The 22,310-nt window shown below is 35.8% G+C and overlaps 1 protein-coding gene across 4 annotated transcripts in view; it reads left to right on the plus strand.

Annotated features, from left to right (window-relative positions):
- The window catches only part of ZNF148 (zinc finger protein 148), a 121,288-nt gene extending 104,063 nt beyond the window's left edge, over window positions 1–17,225 (plus strand). For all 4 annotated transcript variants that reach the window (XM_081832492.1, XM_006738410.3, XM_081832502.1 and 1 more), the window contains 2 exons: window positions 10,225–10,343; window positions 10,680–17,225. In XM_081832492.1, the coding sequence (XP_081688618.1) occupies window positions 10,225–10,343; window positions 10,680–12,278 (1,718 nt within the window). In that variant the 3' untranslated portion in view covers window positions 12,279–17,225. The remainder of the gene's footprint in view (window positions 1–10,224; window positions 10,344–10,679) is intronic.
- Window positions 17,226–22,310: the final 5,085 nt, after the last annotated feature.

The following is a 22,310-nucleotide window of genomic DNA, read 5'->3' on the forward strand; positions in this document are numbered from 1 at the left end:
ACAATCGTAAGGGTGGGCGAAAAGTCAAAAGACCCTGATTAGGGCTCAGATTAGGAAAACAGATTTTAGTGATGAAAAAAGTATATATATATATATATATATTTTTAAAGATTTTATTTCAGAGAGAGAAGGAGAGAATGAGCGAGAGAGCACAAGCAGGGCGAGCAGCAGAGGGAGAGGGAGCAGCAGGCTTCCTGCTGAGCAAGGAGCCCGATGCGGGGCTGGATTCCAGGACCCTGGGATGATGACCTGGGCCGAAGGCAGACACTCAACCAACTGACCCACCCAGGCGTCCTGAAAAAAGTATATTTTTGAGAGAATGGTTCTTCATCTTTTGATACCATAGTTAATTTTTTTTTTTAAAAGGGAAGAAAGCTGATGGGCATTTGTCCAGTCTTATATGAAGATAATACCATAAATAAGAAAGAAAATAAGCTGATGATAGGTTTCTTTCTTTTTATGCAGTGCAGTATATGGGATTCAATGTAGAGTCAGTTGATTTGGTGGTAACCTCTTATGTGTTTAATGTAATCTTCATTGTTGATCTTTTATTCTAGAGCACTTGTTTTCAGGAGGTAGCTGGAAAATGGGGGTTTATATTAAGTTCAAAATCAGATTAACGTGTTTACAAAGTTAAGGTAGTGTTTACTTAGCTCACTGTTGTTTAAAATCTATTTTACGTTTTTAGATTTTTTTTTTTTTTTAAGATTTATCTATTTTCGAGGGAGAGCATGAACAGGAGGGGCAGAGGGAGAGAGAATCTCAAGCAGACTCCGCACTGAGTGCGGAGGCTGACACAGGGCTCAATCCAAGGACCCTGAGATCATGACCTGAGCTGAAACCAAGAGTCAGATGCTTAACTGACTGTGGCACCCAGGCACCCCACATTTTGAGATTCTAACTTAAATTTCCTTTTGGTATTTTAATTTTGATTTTGTACTGCCTACATGTCATCATTGGGACATCAATTACTTAGTTCTAATATGCTTAGATATTATTACAAGCTGTGTATTGGATGCACAGTATACAACTGATAGAAAAATAAGGTGTGGAAATTGCCATAATTGTATTGTGTTGTTTATTTTTAGAATTAGGACAGTGTTTGTTTGTTTTTCTCATGATTCCTAGACCAACTCGTACTTAAATCTTTAAAATTGTGAATCGGGTCTGCCTGGGATGTTGCTCTTACTGGAGGTGATTGATTATTTTTCAGTGTTGTCTACTTAATAAGGCAGAAGTCTAAAACTTAAGTCAAAAAACAGCTCCCCACCTGTCATTTGCTGTTTCATCTTAGGGAACTAGACTTAAAAAATTATAGTGCAAATGTATAATTTCATAGCTCCGCAAAAGAAAAGAAGCCTAGAGGAGATGAAAGAACTTTTTCTTAATTTTCTTTTGTGGGGGAAGGTGATGACCCCAACTTGTTATTTTTTTAAAAGGGCAAACATTGATAATGTTTCTTTCTTTCTTTTTTTTTTTTAAAGAGAGAGCGCAAGAGCAGAGTTGTGGGGTAGCAGTTGGGGGGGTGGGCAGGCTGAGGGAGGGAGAGAATCTTAAGCAGGCTCCATGTTCTCACGACCCTGAGATCGTGATCTGAGCTGAAATCAACAGTAGTCCGATGCTTAAGCTTAACCGACTGAGCCACTCATGCACCCCTGTCAGTTTCTGAAGTTGAAAATGGCAGGAGTTGAAGTTTCTCCCTGACCTCCATTCTAGGGAAAGAAAGCCATTCTATTCTACTGCAAAGGTTGGTTTTAAAACTTTGCTACTAAGAAAAATTACTTTTTCCGTTAGTTAACTTAAGACTTCTGGTTTTTGTTTTTCTTTTTGTCAGTTTGATTTAACTGACATGTCTTCATGCTACTGTGGCAGCTTCACAGTTTTTATGTAATGACCTAATTTACACTTCATTGGTTGTAGTTTAGTCTCAGATTATTTCCTATAGAATATAGTTTCCGGCATAGTACAGGCAGCTCTGCATCATGCATGTCTGTTAGCGGCATTTTTCGAATAGCAGTTGCTCACTTCGTGTCCCTGTCATATTTTGGTAATTCTTGGAGTATTTCAGACTTTCTCATTATTATATTTGTTATGGTGATCAGTGATTACAGTTTGCTGAAAGCTTAGATGATGGTTAGCGTTTTTTAGCAGTAATATGTTTTTAAATTAAGGGATGTGCTTTTTTTAGGCACAATGTTATTGCACACTTGATAGGCTATAGTAGAGTGTAAATACAGCTTTTATATGCACTGGGAAATTTAAAAATTCATTTGACTCATGTCATTGTGATATTTGCTTTATTGTGGTAGTCTGGAACTGAATCCTGCAGTATCTCTGAGGTATGCTCGTATATGCGTTCTTAGACTGATAAATGATCTTCATAACTTCCTAGAAGGACTGTATGCCAAAGATATATTTTCTAAATTCTCTGAAGTTTTAAGCAAATAACTGAGTATGTGATTACTAGCCCATGTATTTATTTCAATAATCCTCCATGTTTCCCTTTTCCAAAATTTATTGTCTAAGTTAAGGATTTTTTTTTTTTTAAACAAGTGATTTTATTATTTTTTAAAGATTTTATTTGAGAGAAACATAGAGCACAAGCAGGGAAGAGAGCGAGAAGCAGAGGCCTTCTTTGAGCAGGGAGCCCGATCTGGGGCTTGGTCCCAGGACCCCTGAGATCATGACCTGAGCCGAAGGCAGACGCTTAACTGACTGAGCCACCCAGGCGCCCCTAAGTTAAGGATGTTTTAAACATTTGGGATATATAGTCCAGCCAGTGGGTTGTAACTGTACTCAATATGTAAATATAATGATAATCATTTATTTATTAGCCTCTTCATTTCTATTTTTAATAACTAACATTTATTGAGCTATGAAAGTGTAGTGTATGAGCAGGTTTCATTTTTAAATTAGTTCCCACAGGTTATCTCATTTAACGTTTGGTTCTGAGGTATGTTTTATTAATACTTTTACTTTACAGATAAGAATATCAAGTCTTAAGAGTTTAAATAACATGCTCAATTTCTCACAGTTAAGAAATGCTGAGGACCAGCATTAAAACCCAGCTGGTCTGGCTTTAGAACCTGTATTTTTAAGTACTTATAATGCTTCTCACAATAGTGCCAGATCTTTTTTGGTTAGTGTAATACTTATTATTGTTGTAAATTTTGTTATACCTACCCTTTTTTATGATTTACTAAAGATGGATGATTCCTTCTGTTGTCCAGTATGTATTACTAGATAGGCCGTGTGAACTTTGTCATAGGTCAAGTATTATCATAAGTATTTTTGACCTAGATTTTATGAAGACTTCATTATTAAAATAATTGCCGCTTTCATCTGATTAATCAGAACAGTAGATACCATTTCTAGAGTATATAGCACTTTGCAATTCACTATCATTAACAGAAGTGGTTTGGGGGAGGAATTTTAGGAGAAAATGATCCTAGAGGAGAGAAAAAACATGATAGTTCTAGGAATTGCAAGAAGGCCACTTTGATTAGAGCTCAGAAAGTAAAGGAAGGAATTGTGAAGAAAGATTAGACATGAGAGAAAGGCAGGACCCAGTTTTTGTGTTTTCTGTTTTTTTAATTCTAAGAACAGTGGAAGGCCAGGGATAGTATTTAAAGATGATTAGATTTACTTACATTAACAAAATCTGGAAGTGGTATGGAATTGTAAGGAGACGAGGGTGGATCCCAGAGAGACTGCTTTTAGGAGGATATTATAGAATAGTCTAGTCCAGGGTATGATAGTGTCTTGAATTTGATTGATGACAGTGGGAAATGGAAAGAAGTAGGGAGATCTCGCAGGTATTTAGTAGATAGAAACCTTTTAATTAGTTGAATATGGAGAGGAGATGAAGAAAAGTTGTGTGGGCCTCTGGGTTGCGAAACTAGATGGATAGGAGTGCCATTCATTATAAATAAGAAATCTGGGGAAGGATTGGCTGGGGGTTGAAGATCACAGGTTTAGTGTGGGGTATGATTTATCTGAGATCCCCAAGTGTTATTGAAGTGGATTGTTTGTTCAGTACACAGCTTGGATGTGTGGATTTGGAGGTCAGATTTGAGTATAATTAAAGCTATGGAAGTAGATGAGTTTCCCCTCTTGCCAAGGAAAAGAAAGAAAAAGCAAAAAACTTAAGAAGCCTTGAAGAACTAAAACATACCATGGTTGGAGGGAGGAAGGTGAGCTGGGAAGAGCACCAAGAAGGAATAGTCGGAGAAGCTGCAGGAGCATGGCTGCCATAGAAGTTAAGGGGAAAATGAGTTTAAAAAAAAAAAAAAGAAAGGGATCACTTGAGTTGAATGCTGTTGAGAGGTCTACTAAGGTAACTGAAAAGATTTGCAAGATGTGATGTGCAAGTACCATTTTGATGAAGTAAGTGCAAAAGCCAGATTGGAATATTTGAAGAGGAAGCAGCATAGTTGAAACTGCTAACATTCAGATTAATATATCAAGCCATAGTGGGCTAGTTTATGCATAAAGACTATGTCCTTATCACTTGTATATAATTTGCCACAGTAATTACCCATATATTAGAGTAAGAATTCTTACCTGTAAGTAGCTCAATGTGAACAGTGTTAAAATTACTAGGGAGAAACATCACAGTAGGAAGAATTTGTGGTCTCAGTGGGTAACAGAAGAGAAACCCAGGCTTCTTGGGTATTAGAGATTACCATTAGTGGAACACCTTGTTTTTTCCTCCCCATGTTACTGCTTTCCTGAATTTTAAGTAGTATTTACAAACTTCTTGTTATTTTTCAAGTAAGCTTTTCCTCTTAATCTTAAAATCACTCAAATGCTATATAGGTTTTCTTTTTAGTAGAGGGGCCCTGGCCCTCAAGGGGAAAAACAATAAAGGGATTTTCTTCTAAAGAAATTTCATTTAAGTGTTTATTTTTCTTAGTGAAATACGTATCAGTCATTTTATTTTTTGTTTTCATTCAAAAAAAAAAAAAAAAACCAAAGTACCAAAGTCAGGAATAAGATATAGAGCACATTATCACTACTTTTTAATATAATGTTTGAGAATAGTAGCCAGCAAAAATACACAAAAATATTACAGGCAGAAAAACTATCTTTGCAACCAACATTATTTTATACTTGAAAAATCCATGAGAGTCAACTGAAAAATTATTGCAAACTAATAAATTTAGTAAAGTAGAAAACCATATACTTTGTATACACCCACAGTAGAAGATAGAAGAGAACACCTTATTTATAGTATCAACAACAAGAAATATGGAAAATCCCATATGAAGAAATCATTAAAACACTGTTGAGGACAAGAAACCAAATTTGGGTAATTGGGAGGAGGGCATGTCCCCCTCCCTTTTTTGGTGAGAATGGTCAGCATCATAAAGGATATCTTTTTTGTAAGTTAACATAAACATTTCAGGCAGCGCTCCCTTTCCCCCACCCCAAATACTAGACAAGATAATTCTGAAATAATATGGAAAGTGGGCAAACAAAACAAACTAGAAGAGCAATGATGGGGATTAGCTCTACCAGATGATAAAGTGTATAATAAAGTCATAAAACGTTTTCATTCTGGCTTATGATAGTCAGACCAGTGGAATAGAATAGAATTGAAGGTCTAGAAATAGACCCATGGAAATTATTAGCATATGATTTTGATGAAGACGTGATCACAAAAAGTAGAACTTCTCAGTAAATGGTGTTGGGAAAACTGATAGTCATCTGGACCTCAGGATGAACCCAAAATGTGTCAGATTTAATGTAAAAGATGAAACCGCAAATGGGTCTTGAAAATATGGGCAGATTCTCTACATCCATGCTATAACATTTGTGATTGTCTTTTTTATTTTAACTATCTTACTGGGTGTGAAGTGGTATCTCATTGTGGTCTTGATTTGCGTTACCCTAATGAGTAATAATGTTGAGCATCTTTTCATGTACTTATTGGCTATTTGCATATCTTCAGAGAAATGTCTATTCAGATCCATTGCCTATTCTTAGATTATTTGTCTCTTTAACTGTTGAGTTGTAAGTGTTCATTTCATAAACTGGATGTACATACCTTGTCAGATATATAATTTGCAAATAATTTACCCCATTCCCTAGGCTATCTTTTCACTTAAAAAAAAAAATAACATGGAAGTTTATCATTTTCATCATGTTTAAGCATAGAATTTAGTGGCACGAAGTGCATTTACAGTATTGTGTGACCAAGTAAAACCTCTAACCATTAAACAGTGTAACTCCTTTCCTCCCTCTCCCAGTCTCCGGTAACCTCTATTCTACTTTTATCTCTCTGAATTTGCCTGCTCCAGGTACCTCATCTAAGTGGAATCATTCAGTATTTGTCCTTTTCATGTCTGGCTGCTTTCATTTAGCATAATTTCTTCAAGGCTTATCCATATTGTAGCATGTATCAGAATTTTTATGACTGAATAATATATCATTGTATGTATATATCACATTTTATTTATGCATTCATCTGCTGATGGACACTGGGTTGTTTCCATCTTTTGGGTGTTGTGAATACTGCTTCTGTGAGCATTGGGGTACAAGTACCTGTTTGAGTGAGGCCCTGTTTTCTCTTGAGTATGTACATAGGAGTAGAATTGTTGGGTCATATAGTAGTAATTCTATGTTTAACATTTTGAGGAGCTGCCAGACTATTTCCCACAGCAGCTACCTTTCTTCCTTTTTACTTTCTTGATGGTGTTTTTTTTTTAAGATTTTATTTATTTGTTTGACAGAGAGAGCACAAGCAGGGGGAGTGGCAGGCAGAGGCAGAGGAGAAGCAGCCTCCCCGCAGAGCAGGGGGAGCCCGATGTGGGACTCAATCCCAGGACCCCGGGATCATGACCCGAGCCAAAGACAGTTGCTTAACCAACTGAGCCACCCAGGTGCTCAAAGAACAAACGTTTTTAATTTTTATGAACTACATTGTATTTTTTGTTTGGTTGGTTGGACTTTTGGTGTCATGTCTAAGAAATCATTGCCTAATCCAGGGTCAGGATATTTCTATGCTTGCTTCTAAATGTTTTATAGTTTTAGTTCTCACATTTAGGCCTATGATCTATTTTGAGTTAAGTTTTGTATATGGTTGAGGTGTAGGGGGTCCAACTCTGTTCTTTTACATGTGGGTGTCAAATTTGCCCCAGCATCATTGTTGAAAAGAGTATTTTTCCCCCATTGAAGTGTATCGGCACCTATGTTGAAAATCAGTTGACCATAAATGTAAAGGTTTATTTCTGAACTCTCAGTTCTGTTCTTTGATATATATGTCTATCCTTATGCCATTACCGCCTATCTTACTAATTACTGTAGCTTTGTGGGTAGGTTTTGAAATTAGGAAGTGTGAGTCTTAGTTTTTCTTTTTCAAGATTGTTTTGGCTATTCTGTATCCCTTGCATTTCCAAGTGAATTTTAGGATTAGGTTCTCAATTTCTGCTTTGAAATCTATAGATCTACTTGGAGAGTATGAACCATCTTAAACAATACTGAGTTTACTAGTCCATGAATATTATGCAGAATTAATTGAATTCTAATCAGTTCACTAATTTTCTCCTCTATCCTATACTACTTTTGAGAAATGACTGTAACTTCTGACCTTGATAAGCTCTATCATCTACATTCTCTATTTCAAAATATGGAAGTATTATTTACTTTTTTCTAAAATATAACCTGTACTCTCCCTTTTCATCTTAGGTCCTCTGAGATCTTGTTCTTTTGATTATTAACCATAATATTTCAGTTTAATCTAGTATTTAATTTCTCTTCTTCACTGGCTCCTTCCTTTCTGGCTTCAGATAAATCAGTTTCCCCATCCTTATCAATACTTGCTCTCTTGAATGGATTGCCTCCTAATTATTACTTCTCATCTCCTTTTCTTCATTTCTTTCACTCCCCAAATTTCTTAATAAGTGGTCTTAAAAAAAGAAAAGAAAAGAAAAAGAAAGTTGCATTCTAAACAGAAAAAAAAATAGTGGTTTTCTTTACCAGCTTCCATTGCTTCATTAGTTATTCACTTACTAACCCTTTGGCCAAGTGCCTTAACTCTTCTGGACTTCAGTATTTTTTTGTGAAATAAGTGAATTGGTCTTGATTAATTATGTTAAGCTCTCATTCTAGCCTCTGAACGCTTGGAGTTCTTACTTAAAACCCCAGTATACAGACGTGGAACTATTCTGTCCTGAAATCTAGGTGGATGCTTAGAGCCATTTGCCACACCAACATCAGCCTTTGGGGTCTCTGTGGTTCTTTTAGCCCTAAAATTTGATAACTCCATAGCAATTACAGAAGTCATTTTTTTTTTTTTTTAAACAAGTTACATTCTTGAAAGTTTCAAGTAATTGTCACCAAATTAAATTCTCAGGCACCATTTCTCCTGGACATTTTATAGTAACTAAATTCTTAGTTTCTTTGTTATTTTCCACTACATTTTCTTTCTTTGGCTTTAATCACATACACAGTCTCTTTAAAAGTGTATTCACTTTAAATTCTAACACTTGCAAGAAGCTTTTCCAAATCATACCAGCTCAGTAACATTTTTCCCAGTAATAATCCACTGTAATAATCATTTATGCCATTCATTTGGCATTTAAAAATTGTACAAAGTATTTTGAACTATGTAAAGATAATTTTGACTCAGATTCGGACCAAAAGAAATGTGATCTAGTTGAATAGAGATGTACAAAATAATTATTGAGATGACAGTGATAGTAATGAGTGCTATAGAAGAGGCTCAGATGAAGTTCTGTGGAAATTTAGAAACGATACTTTTCCCCTGGAAGAGTAGGGCAAAGGATCCCAGAGGATATGGGTTGGGACTTGAAGGAAATGTGGCACCTTGAACACAAAGAGGTGGGCATTTTCTTTTTTTAATTTTATTTATTTCTTTTAGAGAGTTTATTGGGGGGTGGGGAGGGGTGGGCAGAGGGAGAGGAGAGAGAATCTCAAGCGGACTCCGCATTGAGCACGGAGCCCGTAGTGGGGCTCGATCCCACGGCCCTGAGATCATGACCTGAGCCGAAATCAAGAGTCGGATGCTCAACCGACTGAGTCACCCAGGTGCCCCTAGGTGGGCATTCTTGACTGAAGGAGCAGTGTGAATCTGCGGCAGAGGTAGAAAAGCACAAGATGGTAGGTATATTGATTTGCCTGGAAGAAAAGTTTTAAGAAGAGAGGTAGTGAGATCTAATGTTGTACAGGTAAACCAGAGCTGGACATAGTTTTATTAGTTGTCTCTTTATAATGTGTGTATCTTGTTTTCCCAATAACATTATAAGCTCTTTGAAGCCAAGTAACGAATCTTACACTTTTAATCTCTACAGCAGGGTTATGGGTAGAGGGCAAGTATTCAGTAAGATTTTGTTGAATGTATGTAACAGTAGCTTCCCAAAAAAGTATTATTCAAGATAACTTACTGTCACACCCTTCTGTTTACTGTGGTTTTATCAGTAAAAACTATTTTAGATCTCCACAGTAATGGTTCCTTATAGCTAATCAGTCCTTATGAAACTTTTAAAAATAAAATGGAGGGGATCGGGCAGGAGTTGTGTGTCTGATTAGCAGTACTCAGTTTGATTCATTCCCCAAAAGGACATGAGAAGTGCTGGTTTGAGTTGAGAAAAAGGATCAGTATAAACAAACCTTTTGAAACTTAGTCTCTAATTTAAGTTCTTTTTATGTTTTAATAAATTAGATTTTTAAGAATATTTCCTAGGATTCAGATTTCATTTAACCACAAATATTTGTTGAAAAGAAGTGAAGAATTGAAAAGGTGTACCCAGGAATTGTGTTGGACTATATATGGGTAACATTTTCTTTTTTCAAAAACTTTTCTCAAAGTATTATTTGGTATGACTGAATAAAAAAGATAAAAAGCATCAGCTACTCTACTGAAACAGGTTCACATTGCTGTAAGTTCCTGGTACTCCTGGTCTCCTTGGATTGGAAAGAGTATGTTACGTACACACATAATAGAAAGGTAGGGAAATTGAGTATGCCTGCCTTCACCCTTTTCTTTCCAATGGCATATGCCAATCTTTTATTTTTGTAGAGCAAAATATTTTTTGCAAATTAAATTGGAAGTTATATTTAATATAGGAGCAGAGTTTTTATCATTATTAAAAAGAGCAAAGTATGACAGTTTTTAAGAGCCATTTATGTAGAGGTTCTTGTAAAGTAATTCATTATTTTACAATATTTGTTTTGTTTTAAACTTTCTGTATCATGTACTAGGTGAAAAACCATTTCGTTGTGATGAATGTGGTATGAGATTCATACAAAAATATCACATGGAAAGGCATAAGAGAACTCATAGTGGAGAAAAACCTTACCAGTGTGAATACTGTTTACAGGTAAGGGGTGGTTTGAAATGTTTGTTTTGGGGTTTTTTTTTTTTTTTTTAAATCACTTTGTTGCAGTATGATGGACATTGAAATTCTTCTAATTAAATTATAAGATAATTCTATTAAACTAAATTAGAAAATGTTACTAGAACTGTTTGAAGAACTCCCAGCTGCTGCTGATTAGACTTACAATAGACATCTGGCTCAACAAATTAGTATGGAATTGCTTATATTATTATACTTCTATCTGTCTTTATATTAATTCCTTTTTTCTTTTCTTTTCTTGCTTGACGAAAAAACACAAACTAAAACAAAAAACTGACTGCCAAAATCTGAATTTGACAGTATTTTTCCAGAACAGATCGTGTATTGAAACATAAACGTATGTGCCATGAAAATCATGACAAAAAACTAAACAGATGTGCCATCAAAGGTGGCCTTCTGACATCTGAGGAAGATTCTGGCTTTTCTACATCACCAAAAGATAGCTCACTGCCAAAAAAGAAAAGGCAGAAAACTGAGAAAAAATCATCTGGGATGGACAAAGAGAGTGCTTTGGACAAATCTGACCTGAAGAAAGACAAAAATGATTACTTGCCTCTTTATTCTTCAAGTACTAAAGTAAAAGATGAGTATATGGTAGCGGAGTATGCTGTTGAAATGCCACATTCGTCAGTTGGGGGATCGCATTTAGAAGATGCATCAGGAGAAATACATCCACCTAAGCTGGTTCTCAAAAAAATTAACAGTAAGAGAAGTCTGAAACAGCCACTGGAGCAAAATCAAACAATTTCGCCTTTATCCACATATGAAGAGAGCAAAGTTTCAAAGTATGCTTTTGAACTTGTGGATAAACAAGCTTTACTGGACTCAGAAGGCAATGCTGACATCGATCAGGTTGATAATTTGCAGGAGGGGCCCAGTAAACCTGTGCACAGTAGCACTAATTATGATGATGCCATGCAGTTTTTGAAGAAGAAGCGGTATCTTCAAGCAGCAAGTAACAATAGTAGGGAATATGCGCTGAATGTGGGTACCATAGCTTCTCAGCCTTCCGTGACACAAGCGGCTGTGGCAAGTGTCATTGATGAAAGTACCACAGCGTCCATACTAGATTCACAGGCATTGAATGTGGAGATTAAGAGTAACCACGACAAAAATGTTATTCCAGATGAGGTACTGCAGACTCTCTTGGATCATTACTCCCATAAAGCTAATGGACAGCATGAGATATCATTCAGTGTTGCGGACACTGAGGTGACTTCTAGCATATCAATAAATTCTTCAGAAGTACCCGAGGTCACCCAGGCAGAGAATGTTGGATCAAGCTCCCAAGCATCCTCATCAGATAAAGCCAACATGTTGCAGGAATACTCAAAGTTTCTGCAGCAGGCTTTGGACAGAACTAGCCAAAATGATGCCTATTTGAATAGCCCGAGCCTTAACTTTGTGACTGATAACCAGACCCTTCCAAATCAGCCAGCATTCTCTTCCATAGACAAGCAAGTCTATGCAGCCATGCCCATCAACAGCTTTCGATCAGGAATGAATTCTCCACTAAGAACAACTCCAGATAAGTCCCACTTTGGACTAATAGTTGGTGATTCACAGCACTCGTTTCCCTTTTCAGGTGATGAGACAAACCATGCTTCTGCCACGTCAACACAGGACTTTTTGGATCAAGTGACTTCTCAGAAAAAAGCTGAGGCTCAGCCTGTCCACCAAGCTTACCAAATGAGCTCCTTCGAACAGCCCTTCCGTGCTCCGTATCATGGATCAAGAGCTGGAATAGCTACTCAGTTTAGCACTGCCAACGGACAGGTGAACCTCCGGGGACCAGGGACAAGTGCTGAATTTCCAGAATTCCCCTTGGTGAATGTAAATGATAACAGAGCTGGGATGACGTCTTCACCTGACGCCACAACCAGCCAGACGTTCGGCTAAGCAGATGTGTAAATAATACTGGCACTTTAGAACAGATTGATCAAGAGTGGGGTTACTCTGTGTAAAATGGAGTGCTGTACAGACTTAAGAGCAATGCGTTATAACAAGTTAAGCTGATAGGAATAGCACGATAATCCAATAACTGCATTTTGTTTGGTTAGTCAGCATTCTTTGAACTGCCTTACATGTTGTCACCTTTATAGAAGCAATGCATTACTTGTTTTAGAACAGAAACTTGCTATTCCACCTACACCGAGTTTAAAAGGAAAAAAGACTTTCGCACACTCGTTTCCTAACCGATAACGTTGTACATTCTGAGGAGATTAGTAATTGTGTGAAATTTACTCATACTGTTTCTAAGTTTTTCAGCATAGTCATTGCACTTCAGCAGGGAATCTGAGTATACTTTACAGACAGAGTGAACTTAAAAGTTTAAATGTCAAGAGATTATGGCTTAAATAAATTAGTGTGTCCTATAGGGGGGAAAAAAGAAACCAAGAAACCACCTTTTAAAAAGAATGATATGCCATATACCCTTGATTTTCATTTTGCATTATATTGACATGTTTTTTTTTTTTTTTGAGAAAAAAAGTAATAAAAATCTGATAGTCTAAGACTCCACTATTTAAAGGCCTAATTACTTTTAAAATATGCATACTTTCAAAACTTTTACCAAAATACGTAACTGTTGAAGCATTCACTTCTCTATGGAAGTATGCATATTGGTGTCAGTTTCTTTGTACAGTTGTACTTAGATATTTTTTATGATTTTTCATGTGCAGGTATCAAGGTTTTGAAGTTTTAGTAAAAAGATATTCTGTAGATTACATTCCCAAGAACATAATGCTTACACAAAATGTATATTCCACGTTTTAAAGCTTAATTGTATTTTACTTTACATATACACTTCAGTTAACATAGAGCACTTAGAATCTATTTGGTATTTTTGATTTCTCAAAGTAAAAAAAAAAAATTAGATTTTTAGGTTTGATATGGTTGTGTCATAATCATCTCATAATTGACTATTTTAATTTTTGGCAATAAAAGGAAATTGGGTATCTTTGGAACTGTAAAACCTGGTTTAATCCTTCTCTTTCTAGAATCTTGATAGATTGGATAATTAAACAGTATCCAGAGAAACTAAAGAAATGGGCATTTTAATTGCTTATTTTATCTTGAATTACTTTTTAATGAACACTGCTCATTACAATTTTACAAACCAAAAGTGTTTACTAATTCTAGTAACTACAATTTCTTTTTCAGCTAGATGAGTGATCGGAAACTTTTTGTTGCATTTCAAAATCTAAATAAACTACAGACTTTATCCTTATACCACGAATGTTTTTTTTTTTATACTTTGTCTTAAAATAATACAGCATGGTACAATAAATAGTGCTTTTATATAAACACGTATATATACTTTTCTAAAAAATGACGGTTTGAGTTACACATGGACAGTTTTAATTTTTGGAAAATAACATTAGTTCTATTGATATTACTGTGCTCTTTAATTTGTTCCAACTTTTTATTTTAATTTCCAACAACTTTGTCACAATGCACATTCTGATGTAGCACCAGTGATAATCTAAAATTAATATCCTTGGAAGGTAAAACTTTACTGTTGCTAATTTCCACTTTAACTTTTATATTGGCCCTATAGATCTGCAGTCTTTATTTCAGTATAGAATGTTATACGTTTAAATTATTTTTTCTTTTATTTAATGTTATCCGAAGAGTGTTCTCATAAAGAAAGGGAACAAAGAAAATATCCACCCTTAACATCTTTTACATTTATTTTGAATATTTTGGTGTTTTATGATAATGAGTATAAATTATGTTTAATGTGGTTTCTCTGTACTTTGGTTATTAAGCTTTGCTTGAAATATTAATTTTCCTATTTGACAGCTTTCTTTGCTGCCAGATTTTTCAAGAATTTTAGACTTCTTTGAAGTAGATATTTAAGTTCTGCCATTATTGACTTTTAAGAATGGTGTGTGTTGTGTTACACATCACACAATTGCAAGAAGGCTTTGTTCAAGTGAGATGTTAAAGATGGAACTGTGCTCATCCTATACAGGCATTTGTATTTTTCTCATACTACTATTTGATAATAGGCATTTATTTCCTGAGTTGGTTTTTTATTTTGAGCCTGATCAAAAATTTTGTTCTATTAACAGCTTTGATGTAGTTCTTGGTACAGTATACAGTTTGTTTGTTTTAACATCACCGGCACAGTTTTTAGAATGGGACTCTACTGCTGAGCAGTTAGGGTAAGCTAAGGAAGGAAGGCCTTTGCAAATGGTAGTTATGCAAGCAGAAATTCAGGTGTTGCATTCCTGTCTTCAACACATTTCTTTAAATCTACATAATGGCAGACTTTTCTACCACATTGTAAGCATTTTTGAGAAAAGTGATACTTTAGCATAACTTACTGACTCACCATTTAAGTTTAGTACTCATCGCTCTCTTAACTGTGAAATTCTAAATGCCTACCAGAGTTACCTTGTATTATCATCATATGATAAACATCTCAGCAGTTTGGGTTTCCCCACTTGGGTGTAGAAAGTTACTTCATTTCTATCCGGGCATTAATAGTAAAAGTAAGTAGCCTTTTGTGCTACTGTAGATCGGAATATTGAGGATATGAGATACCCTTTTGCAATTTGTGTTTCTCATTTCTCTCAGTGAGCAAATTGTTCTATTAAAATATGCTCTTATACCGTTGAACTTTTTGGTCTTTGTGAGTAAGGTATGCTTTTTTCACTTAGGACCTACTCTCACGTTTGAAGATTGGAAACAGATTATGTTAGATGAGGTAATACCTGTTGAACATCTTCTAAAAGCCTTTTTTTTTTTTTTTTTTAACATTGTACACATATTTCATTTGGTTCGGAATATTTGAGTGGCTCTTAAATCTTTTGGATCTACTTGCAGATCTTCTACTTGATACCGTAGAAACCCATCCTTTTAGCTCTGGCTAAGGACTATCAGTGGTCGGGTAATTTTCCCTTGCTGAGAGGCAAAAAAGGTCTTGTGCTCAGGGTAGGCTTTCATTTCCACAGGGGAGAGAAACTTGCAAAGTGCCAGCTAGATTAGATCTTTTGCCACTTCCTTCATTTTATCAATTTGAGTTTTTAAAGGGCTGTTTAAAAAAAAAAAAAAAAAAAAAAAAAGCCGGGAAACTTTAAAAGTAGGCATTACTGTAGTACTACATTTCTTAGACATAGAACATCTTAAACTAGAACTTGTTTTTTCACAGTATAATTACTTGAAGAAGCACTATTATAATCAATGAGAAACTTTTTGACACTGCAATTTAATTTAAACCTTTTCCGTTTCAAATTGCTTTATTTCAGGGAAATAATTTTCCAGTTGTTTTTGCTATATTCTGCAAATAAAACCGTATGTTTCCTTTTTTCACTTAAACTTTGGTAGGAAACAAAACTAAAGCAGACAAACATTTCTTGTTGTGTTTGTTGCTTTCTTTAATCCAATGGATAAAAAAGTAAAACCCTGTAAACATTATTTTATTTTTTTATGCAATACCATGCTGTAAATACGGTTCATCAAATAAGGATGTACCTATGATTGAATCTTTAATTCTGCACAGTTAGAGTTTATATATAAACGTGTCTTGACAATCAAGGACTTTTATGTGAGTCTTCCTTTATGATGTTTATTAATGTTATGCATTCCATTTGTTTTGAAGTGAGTACCAATGTGCTAATTTGTATTGTCTGAAAGTATGTAATGTTTTTACAGCTTGTTTTTAAGAATCTGTAAATATGTACAAACAAATCATAACTGCTTTATGTTAGAAGGCATATGATGTTGTACTGTATGTAAGCAATAATACATAGCAGTGCTAACTTTACAAGTAGCATCAGGAAAGTTCTAAAAACATTTCAGAGTTCTTATCCTTATTTCATTTAATAATGATTATCTTTAATCAGTTTTTATAAGCAAATTCCATTGTTCCTCCTATTGGAACATAACACTGTTTACACAGCATAATTGAAGTTGCAGGGGAGACAGGCTAAATCTGACTTCATCTGTACTCACTTTCACTAAGCATTGAATGGCCTTACCACTCTTCTGCAAGATGGAGGAAGACCGCAAAACTTAGTGCCCATCACACTGAAGGAAGGGGGTGTGTTGTTTTGTTTTGTTTCTTTTCCTGCTTCTGTACTGCTACCTAACTTTGTGGTTTGCTTTGGATTTTAATATTTGTTTCTGTTTTAGATTCAAGCCCATTAAGTTTTGAGGTGACTTCAGCTCCATTGTGAAATAGTTCTCTTCATATTTCATAGCTACATTTCAATAATTCTAAACTACTTTCTACTTTGATTTTTAGATACTTATTTTTCAAGCTTGATTTCTCAGCTGATCAGATGAATTTATTCAACTTCAATACAAAGAAAGACAAACCTATTGTAGTTTGAATTGAGTAGATATTATACTGTACAGAACAGCTATTTGAACACACACATCACTGCTTTAGAAATAAAACCGCCAATTTATAAATGTATATGACCTACATTTTATAGGAGAAATGTTTTTAAATGCTAGTCATTTATATAATAATGTGCTTTGAAGGATTTGCTAGTCCACTTCTGTCACTTTTTAGTACACTGGTATCTTTTATATGTAATGTATGCTTTTTATTATTGTAGCAAAGCATTTCAGTAGAACGAATTTTGCAACAATATGGGGGAAATTTTTCATTGTTGGATTTGAATTATACTGGATTTTATCTGTGTAGTCTTGTCTTTATTTTAATGCTGTCTGGAAGGGAACTTGGTATCCAAATAAAGCAGGTAACCTCATTTTACTTCAAGGGCATACTGTGTAGTGCTGAATTTAATCTGGAAATCTGATGATTTTGAAAAGAAAAACACGTTTATAAAAATTGTACAGAAGAAATTAAATGTGTGATGGAAATTCTGATGGTGGAGCACGTTGAATTTTCTGATACATAGTGTTATTTTCCTGGGATCCCCTATGCCTTCTTTGTATTTCAACTAATAAAGGAAAAAACCCTGTCATTAAAACTGGTAGGATAATAGGATATTCTGATTATACAGTATTACTTTTCCTATCCCATTTTCTGACCCTTTCTCAGTCACTGTAAATTTTTATTTTCTATTTCCTATTGATAATTAAACATGTACATAATATAGACACTGTTGTATAAAACTGAATGAATTGGGTTGTTATGCTTGAATGGGTAAATGGAAATATTATGGATACTGAGAATTCTTAATGTCAGAACAAATTTCCAGGAGAAAGGCATCATGTGTCCTGGGAAGGTCACAGCAGCTGTTTCTTCAACCCCCTGGGTTATCTGTGTGAAAGAATCAACTCTAAACTCAGTATCTTCTACAAGTGGGTCTTTCCTTCCCCACCTCCCCCCAAATACATGAGCATTAAATTTCAAAATCTACTCAGGTGAAAATTGCTTTGCAATGGAACTTATCACATTGAAATTTTCACTGTTAAAGATACTTGTGATATTTTTAAATACAAACTTTCACATCAGTAGTCAGCAGCCTGACAATTGAAATCTGGTAAGTCAGTGTGTTTTAAAATATGTCTTACCCTCCAAATCGAATTGTTTTTAAACAGTCGGGAGGACTTGTTTGTTTAAATGCATTTTTTAATTGTCACTGTAAAAATAAAATCTTGCTTGACCCCATATTATGACATGAATGAATTGCTGAGCCTTTATAATACAATGGAAGCTCATTTCATGCATAGTTATGGAACATAGACATGTTCTTTAAACTGACGTATTCATTAAGTGGTTTAGTGAGTTTCACAGCTTCTGACATTGTCATGTAGTTAACCTTGCCACTTGGGGTTTATAATACCATTTTATGTATTGTGATACTAAAGGAACCTGTTTTGTTTTATTTTTAATTGGATTATTAGACTATATTTGCAAATTCTGCATTTTAAATGTGGACACTTGGCTGTTTGAAAAATAAAAAAAAATACAGAATACAGTTTTATGAATAATTTTACTAGCTGAATTTTTCACAATATTCTGAACCAAATAACTTAAATGGCAAATATTTAAAAACTGGTGCATAGATTTATATTAAAAAGATAAAAGGATGTCTATATGGAATTAACAGTTTTACACACAAATTGGGTAATAATTAGCAGGGCCTTGACGGTATGTAGTTTTGTGTAGAATGTATTAAGCAGTTCTAAAATTCAGGAGTCAGATGTATATCGGATGACTCTGATATTTGACACTTGAAATATGTTTAACATGGGGTTAAAAATTACATGATTTTTTTTCTTTATAGGTAAGATTCTTTTAACCCGTTATAGGTGGGGCTTGGGGTTTTTTGCCCCATTAGTGAAGATAGTGTTGTTTTTATCCATTTGCCACCTTGCCAGTCCCCTGTCTTGTGACCGGTGGGACACATTGTAAGAAAGCTGTCTGTGATCAGGAGTACAGTCCAGGTTCTTGGGACAAATATAAGCAAATTGGCCTTTGCAGAGAGATTAATCCTAGGACCCTGGCTTTATTAGCATGGTGCTTTAAGTAATGATACATAATACCACTGATAGTCTATTGATCCATTTCCTAGATCTCTGTTCTTGAATGATTAGAAATGGTAGGGAGAAGGGTGGGGAGATAACTCTACATGATGCTTCTCCTACCTTCTCAAGATTACAAAAAAATTAAGTCACTTGAATTAATGCGTTGTCATTGAGTCTTACTTGACAATTTATCATGCACAAAAGGAGTATGAAGATTTTTATGACTATATGTTTGGATAGAAATTTAATTTTTTTTTTTTTTCAGACTGCTGGCTGTCCTGTCCCTCACCCTCACCCTCACCCCCACCCCCACCCCCACCCGTGGTCCTGATAAGGTATTAGGATAAATTATATCCATTTGGTGGATAAAAATCAATGGAGCAGAAAAGTTTAAGTGAACTGAACGTAAAATTTTGGGTCTCAAAATTAGTTCTTTTTGTCATTTTTCTAATGTCTTTAAAAGGACATTTTATGCACACACCCATGCAGATGTATATGCGTATGTGTGAGAGCTAGCATGTGAAAAGTGATACTGTAAGTGAGAATGACCATTTTCAAAGTGATTTTCTACTTTGAAAACTCAAAGTAGAAAAAACGGAAAACAAGTTTAGAAATGGACTTAAATGGTAAAATGGGGAACATTTTGAGTTTTTGCATCTTTACCCATTTATTCAGATGAACTTTTAAAATCATAACTTAATTTCCCCTAGCTTCTCCCATTCTTAATGAGATTCTGAAACTGATGCTTGTGTCAAGATGGTGAAGGGAGCCAAAGAAATGCATTATCTGTGATAGTAATTACGTTTCTAATGATGTGAATTCTTACTTGCTGGGGTCTAGTATTCATTGAGCATCGATCACCTGCTAAGTAACAAGCATTGTCCTGGATGCAAATAAGAGACGGTTGAGGATACTAACGTCTTTATTTGAGCATCTGAAAGGTATTTATAGTGGTATCAGTTGCAGGGTGCAGTGTTGTACTTTAGATTATGAAAGCAGATATTGAGTGTTAAGATGTGTTGGGTGTTGTGCTGAGTAACATACCTCATTCCTCACCAAATGGGTAAGTAGATTAGGATAGATTTCTAGAAAACATAATTTTAATAAATTGCAGAAGATAGAAAATATATACAGGCCAATACAGTGGAAATAACATTGTTAAAAATATCCCCTAAAATACCAAACTTACGGATAAAATTCAAACCTGGACTGTGGAAATGAGACCATAGCCTTTGTTCAGAAGGAACTGACCTATTATTGGAGTGGGAGATAGGTGCTCTCTAGGGATTTTGCAAACCTGAGGGGTACCTACATCAAAGTAGGGAGTTGGAAATGGATGCTAGAGGATGCCTTTCTGGAAGTAGAGCCAACCGAACCAGTGCTAGTTAGTCATTTGAGCACAATCTTCATGGAGTGGTATTAATACTAATTTAAATCCATTGAAGTCCTACACTACTAGTCAGTACTCCCAGCTATGATTATGCTACGCTTTATGTCAAATAACTTCCACTAACCCCTCATTATGATACTCTTTGCCTTGACTATTTTCTTCAGGGTGTTTGGTCCACAGTAAAATTTACCCTTAAACTTCTAATATGACAATTTTCCTTTGGTTCCTTATGGGAACTCCAGCACTGTCCTGCAACTTTTGTCACTGGCAACATGAGGGTTAAGACTGATTGCTAGAGCACAAAATTAAATGGCAGGAAGAGGATGCAACTGAGTTAACACATTCAGAACCACTCTTGGGTTTACTCACAGGAGACAGTCGCTGAGAGCAGTTGTCCCATGCAGTTTGCTGAGTTGGCCCTCATGATTTGAGGGCAGATGATGGTACTCAAAGGCAGTGTAACCAGTGCTGCAAGGGACAGCTTTAAATGAACCTAGTGTGATCTTGTTGAGGATGATTGTGTGACGCAGGGCTGTAGGGTAGGGAGACTCCACCGGCCACACTGGCGGGTTAAGAAGCAGCAAAATGAGCAAGAGACTTAGAATCAAGAGGCTTAAGTTGTGGCTCTCCCTTTGTGTAAGGTTGTTCAAGTCACCCTGAGCTTCAGTGTTTTGTCTGTAAGGTGGGGATTAAAAATTCCTTTCAGAATTGCTGTCAGTATCAAAGCATTTGAAATGATTTGTAAGCTGTAAAGCACTAAACATTTCCTAGTCATATTTTACAAGTGGGACAAAGGCAAGATAGAGCAGAATTGGACAAGGGTTTGGAAGCCTCATTTCATGTAAAGCAGATTTATTACATGTAATAAATTCCTGACTTGCTGACAATATCATCTTTTCAAAAAATTGAAGGTAGGAGTGGGTTTGTCCGGATTTAATTGACCAGCAAGGGAAAACTAGTTAGTGAGGTGGAAGTGATTCCATTTTCAGAGACCCTGGAAGGGATGCAACATTTCGGAGAACAATGTATATTGTAGTGAATGTTAAAAAGTCAGTAGACTTGCAGGGTGGGGCAAGAGGGAGAAATCACACCCTACAGAAGTAGGAATGTATTGAACCACTCAATCCCAAGCTATTGGTTAATCAGGTACAGCAACCTATCTGCCCATGAGGCAGGTGAACACCATGGACAGTAAAGTTGAGATGCTGCAGCCAGCTTCCCCAGGCTGGAGGAGGGCATGTAGGTCTGTGTGTATGTGCTGGACCTGTTCATCTTTTTCTTTCACCACATTTTCTTTATTTTTCTTTTGCCATTTCTCTCCATTCCTTGCTACCTCCTTTGTTTTCTTCCTCCTGAAAGACTCTGGTATGTGCCACGGTGCATATACACCAAATGGAGACAGCTGACTGATGGCATGTAATACCTGGCCTTTCATGCAAGTTAGGTTTATTTACTTCAAGTGATTTTAGTATTAATATTCCAGGAAAATTCAGAATTGTTCATCAAGAAAAGATTGTGGGACCCCTGGATTAGTTTGTATGCTTCTCAAGGGCATTTTGTTCACAGAATATAGAACAGTGCTTCATCCGTAAGCAAAAATAAATGAATGAGTGAACAATATTATGCAGTGAAAGAGGTATTAACAGTAGAGGTGTTAGAAATGATGGTGGAGATTTGATGGTATTAAGATGATGCTACTATGATCAGGGAGCTTGGGAATACCAGGTTTCTGTGCTTGGCCACAAGCTTCTAAAGATTCCCAGAGGAGACATACACAAGGATCAATGGCTAGTGGGAAACATGGCATCTTATGTGTCGCACCTCTTTCCCAAACCCTAATGTAGAAATGGGCCAAAGGATGTGGTCAGAACTATAGGACTTCTAGAGCCATTTCCTTCCCTGTAGCTCCTTACTACCCTCTGGCTGCAGAGAAATGAGAGCAAATTCATATATAAGAAGAGCAAACAGAGAACAGGAGGTCAGAATTCCATAAATGAAGAAAAGGTCCCAGCATTTTCCCCAGCCCAGTGGCATAGGAATAAAGAAAGGAAAAGAGGGGGGTGGGCATGTCCACATGTGTGGCCTAT

The sequence above is a fragment of the Leptonychotes weddellii genome, chromosome 1 (genome assembly GCF_054177405.1).
Source record: "Leptonychotes weddellii isolate Sample4059 chromosome 1, ASM5417740v2, whole genome shotgun sequence".
NCBI lineage: Eukaryota > Metazoa > Chordata > Mammalia > Carnivora > Phocidae > Leptonychotes > Leptonychotes weddellii.